The sequence below is a fragment of the Brachyhypopomus gauderio genome, unplaced genomic scaffold (genome assembly GCF_052324685.1).
Source record: "Brachyhypopomus gauderio isolate BG-103 unplaced genomic scaffold, BGAUD_0.2 sc500, whole genome shotgun sequence".
Classification (NCBI taxonomy): domain Eukaryota; kingdom Metazoa; phylum Chordata; class Actinopteri; order Gymnotiformes; family Hypopomidae; genus Brachyhypopomus; species Brachyhypopomus gauderio.
Window position 1 is genome coordinate 26,353 of NW_027507321.1, and position 11,148 is coordinate 37,500.

The following is an 11,148-nucleotide window of genomic DNA, read 5'->3' on the forward strand; positions in this document are numbered from 1 at the left end:
GGCGGCTATATGTGATCCAAGACCATGAGATATAAGCAAGAGAGAAGAGAAGAAGAGAGCCGGGAAGTCTCATTTTTGGACGGAAACTCATAAGACTCGTCACCTGGGAGTTTAAACAACTGTCCTGAACCGTTTACAGGCACCTACATGGCCACTTCATTTTCAGCAGGACCTTACATGTCTTACGATGCTGGAGTGTCACTGGGGGACTCAAAACATGTACAGGGACACACTATACAGGGACACACTATACAGGGACACACTATACAGGGACATGCTATACAGGGACACACTATACAGGGACACACTATACAGGGACATTGTTTGTTTTCAAAGCCTATTTATTTTTTTCAAAATGAGGTATTTCAAAAGTGCTATGAGTTGCAGCACTAAAAATGTACAATAAGAAAACAAGAGAAAAATAAAAACCAGCCCCAAACCCGTTGAGCCACGACTACAAAACCGCGAGGTACAGATACATGAACAAACAGGGAAGATCAAAGAAAACAAAGATAAAACAAACGTTCTGTACAAAAAGGAAAAGAGAAAAGAGATAAAACATGATAGTGATATCTACTCAACTCATTTTCATACGAAAATATAAGTATCAAATTTAGTATGTATCAGAAGCACACTAAAGAGTAATGTAGATATTAGTATCAAGGGGGACCGAGAAGAGTTATAAGAAATGAAAACAAAACAATATGTCATTATATTACAAACTCCTCACAAATGGAGGCCATACAGTACTTATTAAAGGTATATAAACTCCTGCTCCTCGTCTTGGCAGCTTTTCTGACATTTTATAAAAACCCAAAGACAGTTCTGTATACAAAACAAGGCAGACTGAGAGTGTGTATTTCTTAGCTATCTATTTACAAAAGTGACTGACATCAAGGTGCGTGGAGGTACATCCCAGTATGACCAGTGAGAGGCGTGGGGAGAGGTCCAGTCAGGCCAGGCCCGCTCTTTTAAAGTCTACTTGTTTTCGTGTCATTTCTGGAGTAACAGTGAAGGCAAAGTGTGTGTGTGTGTGTGTGTGTGTGTGTGTGTGTGTGTGTGTGTGTGTGTGTGTGTGTGTGTGTGTGTGTGTGTGTTTTATTGCGCGCTCATTTTCAGCGTCAGCGTTCCGGAACGCCGTTCCTGTGAAAGTCTGAGGAAGGAAGGGTTCGTCGCTCAGCGCTGGGGGGGGGGGGGGGGTAAAGGCGAAAGAACTGAGAAACCAAACCCCCAGGACGGAGACATCTTCACACCTCCGCCCCTCTCCCTCGCTCCGTATTGCTCTTCCTTTCCCTTGATGTGACTGGAGAGACAAAGTAAACCCTAAACATTCTTGACGTCAAAAAATGTGCAAAAAAAGTGACGGCAGTGAGAGAGTCCATAGAGAGTCTGCGTCAGGTCGCGGGCCCGTTAGCCGGGGCCGTTAGCCGAGGGCCGTTAGCGGTGGGGCGCGCGGCCCTCAGCGAGTCCTGACCTGCTCCAGTCGGCGAAGGAGCTGCTGTCGCCGGTTCTGGAGGCGGTCCTTCTCCTGTCGGAGGCGGAGCTCCTGGGCCTCCAGCGAGGTGACGTACTCGGCGGCCTTCTTCAGGATCAGGACCTTGGCGGCCTTGTCGTTGCGGGCCAGCTCGGGCACGTGGTCCCGCAGCGTCAGGAAGCTGGAGCGCAGGTCGTTGCGCCGCTGTCTCTCCAGGATGTTGTGGTTTCGTCTCCGCTCGCTGTCTTCAGAGTCGGAGGTGCGAGGGCTCCCGCTGTCGCTACGCCTCAGTCGATGGGGGGCGGAGCCTGTGGGGGAGCACGGCGAGTGGGCGTGGCCGTGGGACCTGGCCGGGCGGGCCGGGTTCGTGCCGCTCTCCGACCGGGGCTTCTTGCTGGGCGGGGCCGTGGGCGGGGACGGGGGGGCGGGGCAGGGGGTGGGGGCGGCGTAGTTGTGCTGCTGCTGGTGGATGGAGGCGGCCGCCGAGCGTTTCAGGATGAGCTCCTGCGGTGCTCTGCTCGCTCCAAAACCTGGGCGTGGCCCGGCGTGGGGGGCGTGGCCAGTCGATCCCACGCCGCCGAGAGCCTTGCTGGTGGTGCATCGCCTCTTCTCCACGGTCACAACATCAATCTCCTCCTCCTCCTCCTCTTCATCATCCTCATCATCCTCGTCTTCGTCATCCACGTCGTCGTCATCATCATCTGTTGAAAAGCACAGTGGAGATATACGTTCACATCAACCCGACAAACCAAGCGTTTGTGTCTGTATGGGCGCCCTAGACTCCAGACAAGCAGGTCAGTGTGTGATATTCTCGTTTATATTTGGAAAGACAACTAAGGAGGTGAATCGTTTGCCAAGACAGACGAGCTGGTCGCGTTTTCTCACTGTCAGAATCCAAGCTGCCACCTTCAGCGAGAGTGTGTGTGTGTGTGTGTGTGTGTGTGCTTGCATGTGTGTTAAATATTGCTTAACAGTTACTTTGCTGAGACATTTTACTAGCAGTCTGTCCAGGTGGTGAGACATGTCAAGGCCCAGAAGGCAAGCCGGCATCAGTGAGACGCCTCCGGCCCATATTTATGAGATAATGGAGGTGATTATCAGCTAAGCCACTCGTGAAGTGTGTTTGGCATTTACTGGATCCCACAGTCTCTCACTTCAAACACACTCCACAGGATCTGGGTCTGCGTGTGGTATGGAGAGACGGGACCAGGAGGCTTTATGGAAAGGAAAGAGGGTCTCTCTCTTTTTTCCGTCTGCCAGAGGCGATGCTTTATTTTGGCTGGGGGGGGGGGGGGGGGACACACCAATACGGCCCGTGAGTGCAGGAAGAGTGTTGTAATGGCGCGGCCCGATTATTCCCGGGCTTTGGCCGAGTAGTAGTGATCTGATCGGGCCTTAAGCCGATGCCCTGGAGAGACGCCAAGCGGACAGCTGAAGGAAAACTGCGCTTGTTCAAAGCCGTCACTCTGTAAAGAGAGACGGCTGGTGTGTGTGTGTGTGTGTTTTACAGTATTATTATTCTGTGCTTTTCAGCGAGTCCTTCAGCTTGCCAAGTCAAGCCCGGCAGTCTCAGTCTCTCGTGCTTACGCGCGACCTCTCTCTCTTTCTCTCTCTCTCTCACACACACACACACACACACACACACACACACACACACATACACACACACACACACACATTCACACACACACATAGACACAAACACACACACACACACACACACCTTTGCGCATACCGCACGCTGGCACTGAGTGCTAGGTCTTACACTCTCACCCACGTGCGATTGTCGTTCTTGATTTGCATATGAAAACGGCTTCGTTTCGACTTCTTTTTATTAGCAGCGTTTGAATTTCCTCAAATGACCCCCCCCCCCCACCCCCGCCACACACACACACACACTCCCCGCGCACAAGCACACGTGAGGCTTCACACAAAAACCCTGCATTTATTTTACCATCAAAACAATGTTTGGACTATAACTACAGGTTCCGTGTGAACACGGACCTATCGGACCAGTTCGGCTGTATGTGAGTGAACTGTACTTCATCATATTGATTTCTGAAGGGAAGTACTAACACGCACCCTAAAATAAATTCCTGCTTTAACGACACTTGGCTGATACTCAGTCATCATATCCTCACACAAAAGGCGCAGTGCCAACTGGGTTTGTGTTCGCCACGGTGCGCAGTGTCAGATCTGACCGCCATCTGCTGGACGAACCGAGGCGCTATTACGCAAACGGCGCCCGCATCGCCTCGTCAAGCAGCACCGAGATCTCGTGTGTCCTGCAGTCTGGAATGTCACACCAGTAATCCGATTCATGGTCTGTCATATGATCACTCACAATTACCCCAATAACACTTACCGACCGGGCCGAACGAGAGGTCCACCTTATATAAAACACATTTATGAGCGCACGCGGCACACACACACACACTCCTGCAGGAATCTGTTCGTATTTATCTTTTGTATTTTGTTGTATTCTTGTTTTGAATAACAAGTTGGACCGAATTTAAGCTCTGCTCTTGTCAGATAATGCAATAATTACACATTAATCTTACGCGTACAGTTGTAGTTCCTATTCCATCATAATTATAATGTTTGACCTTCCACACGTGAGACTCTTACCGGAGTCGCTGGGCGAGTCGTCCTCGGTCCGGGCGGTGGGGGGTATGGACCGGCACGGGCTCGCACTCGGCCCGCTGCTCGCGTTTCTTTTGTTAACGGGGAAGGGAAACACGACTGTAGGGTCCACGCACTCCGACATGGAGCGGTTCGGTTCCGGCGCCTTCGCCGCGCTGCTTTTAACTCCAGAAGCGGCACCGGTGCAGATGGCTTTGCCCAGCTTCTCGTTAACCACCCGCTCCAACTTCTCCCGCGCGGAGAACCCGCTCCACATGCAGTCCTGGAGGATGATGGAGTTGTCCGTAGTATCCAGAGCCGAACCGAACAGGTCCCCGTCGGACGCGCCCCAAATGTCGTCCTCCGGGAGGAGCAGCAGCTCGGACGCCCAGTCCAGCGGGTCTCCTAATCCAAAGCCCACTAGCGCACAGTCCCCGGGCCCGGTGTGCTGGTCCACTCCAGCCGCCCGGCTCGGGGACAGAGGAGGGGTGGGCAGCAGCTCGAATTTCTTCCAGATGTCTTCGCCCGGCGGAGCCGCGTCCGGTCCGCAGAAGTAGAAGTCATCCTCGTCTGGGTAGAAACACGGCTGTAAGGAGTCGAACTCCATGTCGGAGTTTTTGATCACAGCTGGCATTCTCCTCTTCAGAGCAACAAACTGCAGGAGAGAGAGAGAGAGTAAAGAACACGTAGATACTCGAGTACCGTTCGTGGGGTGATCATGAGAATGGATCATCACTGTGGGATGAAGCTTCTGACCATCATCACTGCACAACACACAGTGCGTCCCAGAGTGGAGTGTTATTATGTAGAGTTTGGGTCAGGCGAGCTGAACCCCACCTCACCTTTACTCCAATGTGGAGAAAGTATCACCTTAAGTTACCTTATAACATGTTTAAAGTTCTTATAACATACTTCAGTCCTTCACCACTGAGTTAAGATTATTTAGATTCACTTTGGTACTGTAGGCTTATAGTACGTGAATTACTATCAATGGCTATAAACAACAAAGGCGCCACTAGTCCGGTACGCACGACCCAGTTCGGGTTCTGGTATTGAAGGACGAGGTTCTTACGTGGTGCTGCGAGGCTCGTCTGGTCTTTATCACACGCGCTGCACAACCGCACATCCACCGCTGCGCTCGCGACTGTCCCCGGGCGAGGCGCGTCACCGACTATCCTCCCCGAACCCCACGAGCCCACGCTTTTGAGGGAATGCGGAGCCCCGCCCCTTATGGGCGGGCCGGGGTCGAAACGGCTCCAGCCGACGTGGGACGCAGCGTTTTGGTTTGAAACGCGTTGAGCTTCGCTCGTGCAGCGTGTGATTTATGACTGCGGTGAAGTGTGTGTACACACACACACACACACACAGCTCGGTTTAGTGAAGACCTCGCGCACAATGGTGCGGTCGTGTGTGAGGTTCGCGTTGGCCAGATTAACAATATTAAATGCGACACTAAATCGGTTCTTTGGCACGTTCTCTGATCAAATATCCCAAACGCGCATCAGTATTTGTGTGATGCGGCGGCCACAGCGCCACTATAACTGCTGTTGGGTACCGACGCGGTAATTCAAGGGGGGCAGGTTGGTTTCTTATTGTTAGGGTCAGTGAGGTAATCACATCGCCACCAGCAGTGGTGTTGGGTCAACGGCGCCCCCACGTGGACACAAGGGGCATTCTAATCTATTTAATCCACCGCCCATGTAAATATCGACGATGCTGTCTCTTTGTGATGTTAGTGCATTTTTATCCCTCTCACAGAACTCTCTTAAATAGATAATGTCGACGTTTATAAAGGTCTAAGGTAAACCAGAAAGGACTGTGTAAAACATTATATACTAATCACGTCTCACTTAGGCTAGTGGAGTTTGGAGTTTATGAGAACGAGTAGGCCTTGAACACAGACGCACCCGACCCAGTTCTAAATTTACATCAAGTTTATGGACGAGTCAAGCTTCCTGTCGTGGGTTCTTACCATATCATTGAACATGAGAGTTTCAGAGCTTCCACTGGGTATGGACAGAGTGAAAGAGAGAGAGAGAGAGAGAGACAGAGAGAGAGAGAGAGAGAGAGAGAGAGACAGAGAGAGAGAGAGAGAGAGAGAGAGACAGAGAGAGAGAGAGAGACAGAGAGAGAGAGAGAGAGAGAGGGAGAGAGAGAGAGAGAGAGAGAGGGAGAGAGAGAACTGGGAATCAGATCACTCCCCCTGGAGTTCTGCCTCTGTGACCCCAGCTTAGGAAGAACTTCCTGTGTGAAAGTGAGGGGGAGTGAGAACCCGTAAGCCTGTTCGCCTACAGAGGGGCCAGTTCCGAGGGCCCGCCGGCCCGTTCACTTGGTCCAGAGTTCGGATGTGTGACTGGACCAAAGAGTCTTAGTGTTTTACTTTTCACATCAGTGGCAAATCACACCCGGGTACATGGTCCCTGGTCCAGCCACACCCGGGTACATGGTCCCTGGTCCAGCCACACCCGGGTACATGGTCCCTGGTCCAGCCACACCCGGGTACATGGTCCCTGGTCACTCGGGGAACTATCTGTGATGAGTCCATACTAACTCCCACCATGTCTCTGTGTCCTTTGTGCAGTACTGGATTCTCTGTTTCCAAAGATGCCTACTGATGAATCCAAAGGTGCTCCTGCTCTGTGAGTGCAAGCACACACACACACACACACACACACACACACACACGCACACACACACACACATACACACACACACACACACACACACACACACACACACACACACACACACACACACACACACACACACACACACACACACACACACACACACACACACACAGGATACATAAGTAGACATTCCTGGAGAACACATTACAGTTCTTCCTTTAATCACACTGCTGTCATTCAGGGCAGATTCCACAGTGGCACCTTCCCTAACAAACACACCCTAACACCCGCTTCCTTCTGTTCAATTAGTCACCTTTGACCCCCCCCCCCCCCCCCCCCCACCCTGCCTGGATCACTTACTCCATCTGCAGTAAAAGCCTGATCCCCTTAACTCCACCCACATAATTCCACCCACATAACTCCACCCACATAGCAGTGCTCCACATTCCGCTACACCTATCTCCTCACAGTGTGGATCTAATCTCACAGATCACCTTACAGTGTGGATCAAATCCTACAGATCACCTTACAGTGTGGATCAAATCCCACAGATCTCCTCACAGTGTGGCTCTAATCCCACAGATCTCCTCACAGTGTGGATCAAATCCCACAGATCTCCTTACAGTGTGGATCTAATCTCACAGATCTCCTCACAGTGTGGATCTAATCCCACAGATCTCCTCACAGTGTGGATCAAATCCCACAGATCTCCTCACAGTGTGGATCTAATCTCACAGATCTCCTCACAGTGTGGATCAAATCCCACAGATCTCCTTACAGTGTGGATCTAATCTCACAGATCTCCTCACAGTGTGGATCAAATCCCACAGATCTCCTCACAGTGTGGATCAAATCCCACAGATCTCCTCACAGTGTGGATCAAATCCCACAGATCACCTTACAGTGTGGATCTAATCTCACAGATCTCCTCAAAGTGTAGATCAAATCTCACAGATCTCCTCACAGTGTGGATCAAATCCCACAGATCTCCTTACAGTGTGGATCAAATCCCACAGATCTCCTTACAGTGTGGATCGAATCTCACAGATCTCCTCAAAGTGTAGATCAAATCTCACAGATCTCCTCACAGTGTGGATCAAATCCCACAGATCTCCTTACAGTGTGGATCTAATCTCACAGATCTCCTCACAGTGTGGATCTAATCTCACAGATCTCCTTACAGTGTGGATCAAATCCCACAGATCTCCTTACAGTGTGGATCGAATCTCACAGATCTCCTCAAAGTGTAGATCAAATCCCACACCTGATCACCCCCAGATAGGCTCCATTCACCAGATGTTTTTGTCATGTCGCCCGTCTCTGCTGAAGCGGATGGTGGTGTTTCTCTTCTAGCTGGGATTGATGATCTGGGAAGGATGTAGTGCAGGTGACTCACAGCAACGTACAGCAAGCTGGAACAAAAGCCAACGGAATTTATTCTTGAGTTGAAATATTACCTAAACCTTTACTTATGACATTCATATTCTATTAACTGTTTAGATACTCTATAGGGGGAGATGCATTGCCTTATCAGATATCGTTGTTTGTGTTGAGTGAGTTCTTATAGATCGTGAGATGTTTTGATCTTATCTCAGAGCACATTTTCATATAACTGTCTGCCTGAGGGCAATTATGGACTTCTGTATGTTCCACTGAAACTGAATTCCCTGAAAAGCAGACATAAGAATGTGTTCGTGTTTGGTGTTTGTGTGTGTGAGTGTGTGTTTGTGTGTGTGTGCATGGGGGTTATATTATCACATATGTTGTGTATTTATGTTTGATTCGGGCTAAACTCGGGCTAAAACAGACACTGATAAAACACTCGCTAAAGGACTCTTTCCTCTTCCAGAGGGGACTTCCCAGTGTCCAATTAATACAGCGAGCTGGAGGCTTCTAGACGTCTCCCACCTCTAACGTTCTTGTAACATCTGTTTTACATGTTTACCCAGGATTCTCCTGTCAGACTCCTGATGTTTTTACAAGGGGGGCACTATGAATTCAAATATCATTACATGAAACCCCCGCCACCCAAAACTCTCATCTCTCTCATGTCTTCCTGCTTTAATGTTTGCATTTCTTTTTTGTAACTTCATTCATTTGTTTATTGTTTTTTTCATACATTAACAGTTAGATAATTAAGCAAATAATTCACTACCTGATCTGTTTCCTCAAGTCTAAGAAGTGGATAATTATTGGCATGTAAATGAACTGAGCGAGGACTTCCTGGTGTGTGTGTCCAGGCATGGTACGTGTCTGCTGGTGTTTGCAGACGTGGGCTTACCTCACGAATACGGAACACACCTGGAGAATAGGAACTTCGACAGGTGCGTGAGACAGCATGTGAAAGCTCATTAATAATGCCGTACAGTGCTTGAAAAGCGATAACTGGTATTTAGTGCTCTCTCGCAGGGAGGAAGTTCATTGATACTGACATGGCAGGAGGGTGTGGTCTTGTAGGAACGGTAGACTTCAGCCCGATGTTAAAAGACACCCTGCAGCTCTGTGTGGAGAAGGCAGACATATCTGTGGAGTCGGTGTGAAGCTGGCCAGTTCCTCCTCATCCTCCATGTAGTGTATGTTTGGCTAATTCCTCTCTGATGACTTCATCAACTGTGAACGGAAGCTACCTTGTCGACTTGTTATAAAGTTGATTTGGCAGCGTGGTTGCAAATTCATTTATAAAATGTTCATTAAAATGAGGTTTGCGTCACGTGGGTTATGTTATAAAGCACTGTGTCATCATCATAAATAAATCACTAGGTATTAAAGATCAACCTTACACATTAATCGATAGCTGTGATTGGTCAACTCTGATATGCTGGATAATTGAACCAGTAATCAATATGCTAATTACATTATTATACATTTTACATGAATTATACATTATCATACATGAATTATCAAAGCTGCGTAGAAGTTAAACTAGTTATCTATGCATTATAGATGAGTCCCTCAGAAGCATTTAAGTAAGATATGTGCTGTTTTCTAGTAGAGGATCCCAAGGTGAGAAAAGCACTTTCTCGATAGTTTTAAAAAGTATAACTGTGAAAGTGGCTGGTCCACTTACCTATGGCTGCCACTCAGAAGTGTGAGAACCTTTCTATCCTTTCATCTAGTGAGTCCGTCAGCAAACCTATGTGGTCTGTCAGGTCGGGGATCGGAGAGAGCCAGAGCCGTGGCGTAAACCTGTCCGTCATTCGTAAGGGCGGGTCTTCTTTGTTTGGCCTGACAGAATGAGTTAGTGCTCTGCTGATCTACGTCCATGTTGACAAGGCCTTCAAGACGTGGGGCGGAAAGCATTACAGCCCAAAATGTAAACTGTGTATGTGTAAATTTGGTCTTTGCTTGGGCAGTTTAACGACCCTATTGTTATGGCTTAGGAAAACCCCAACCAGCATTATGTCATTAATCTACACTGTCAGCTGGAGACGCAGATAGAGGCCGTTGTATGGGGGTGTGTGTGGAGCGTGTGGTGTGTGTGTGTGTGTGCACTTTTGTTTGTTGAACTGTTGCTTGCTTTAACTGAATGTTACAACAAGTGTTGCAATGTTGCTCCAGCATCAGTCAAAGATTTGTCAGGGTTAATATTTCAGAAAGGCACAATCGCTGAAGCATCACCACGTTGGAGAGCTGTGTCCGTCCAGACGGACCAAGCAGGGCCAGAGGCCGGTGTTGGTCGTGCTGGGCTCGCACGTCGCACGTTGGACATTGTCATTCTTCTTCAGCAGAGTTAAGAGTTAAGAAAGACCTGGCATCAGTAACAAATAACAATCCTTTGATGCTGGAGTTCAGTAGATAACGGCTTGACTGATCAGGATAATGGTAAGATAAGCTTACTGCAGATGTGTGTATGTGTGTGTGAGTGTGAGTGTGTGTGTGTCACTGCGTGTGTTCCCCTTGGCTACACAAAAGTCAGAACAACTCTCTCTTCCCATTTCCCCACTGTTGGAGTGGTGTGAAGACCAAACCAGCCCCGTTTAGCTTGAGATGACCAACCAGAGGCAGCAAGGCTCCCGGTCTTCTGGGACGTGGGGAAACAGACCCTGTAATAACGCTTAATTACTGCCCTGCTGCTGTGCTGATTTAAGGACCCAATAAGCCAGGGTTCTGTTTTCATTTCCTCAGTGGGGACTGGAGTCTAGGTCCCTCCATGTGAACCCAGGGACCTGCAGGGTCAGTGAGGACCCCCTCCACCTACTCCCACCACCCCTCCACCTACTCCCACCACCCCTCCACCTACTCCCACCACCCCTCCACCTACTCCCACCACCCCTCCACCTACTCCCACCACCCCTCCACCTACTCCCACCACCCCTCCACCTACTCCCACCACCCCTCCACCTACTCCCCACCACCCCTCCACCTACTCCCACCACCCCTCCACCTCCACCCTCACTCATTTCACGTTTTATCTCCCTCTCT

The 11,148-nt window shown here is 49.5% G+C and overlaps 1 protein-coding gene and 1 long non-coding RNA gene across 2 annotated transcripts; both read right to left on the reverse strand.

Moving 5' to 3' along the window:
* Positions 1-326: 326 nt before the first annotated feature.
* mycn (MYCN proto-oncogene, bHLH transcription factor) lies at positions 327-5,411 on the reverse strand. Its single transcript, XM_076996399.1, has 3 exons — positions 5,169-5,411; positions 4,103-4,751; positions 327-2,175 (listed from the first exon to the last, which is right to left on the reverse strand). Exons 1-3 carry the CDS (start codon positions 5,220-5,222, stop codon positions 1,460-1,462), a joined length of 1,419 nt encoding a protein of 472 aa, XP_076852514.1. The 5' UTR covers positions 5,223-5,411; the 3' UTR covers positions 327-1,459.
* A 1,009-nt stretch (positions 5,412-6,420) lies between these two features.
* LOC143506790 (uncharacterized) lies at positions 6,421-9,899 on the reverse strand. The gene is made up of 4 exons (XR_013128485.1): positions 9,794-9,899; positions 9,008-9,226; positions 7,991-8,138; positions 6,421-6,733 (listed from the first exon to the last, which is right to left on the reverse strand). It is a non-coding gene; the product is annotated as an uncharacterized LOC143506790 (long non-coding RNA).
* Positions 9,900-11,148: the final 1,249 nt, after the last annotated feature.

Excerpts from the sequence above, each read along its gene's own strand:
- mycn (XM_076996399.1), bottom strand. The coding sequence starts at position 5,222 with ATGTGCGGTTGTGCAGCGCGTGTGATAAAGACCAGACGAGCCTCGCAG. Across the intron at positions 4,752-5,168 it reads GACGAGCCTCGCAGCACCAC|TTTGTTGCTCTGAAGAGGAG; the intron begins GTAAGAACCTCG and ends TCTCTCCTGCAG. Across the intron at positions 2,176-4,102 it reads CGACTCGCCCAGCGACTCCG|ATGATGATGACGACGACGTG; the intron begins GTAAGAGTCTCA and ends GCTTTTCAACAG.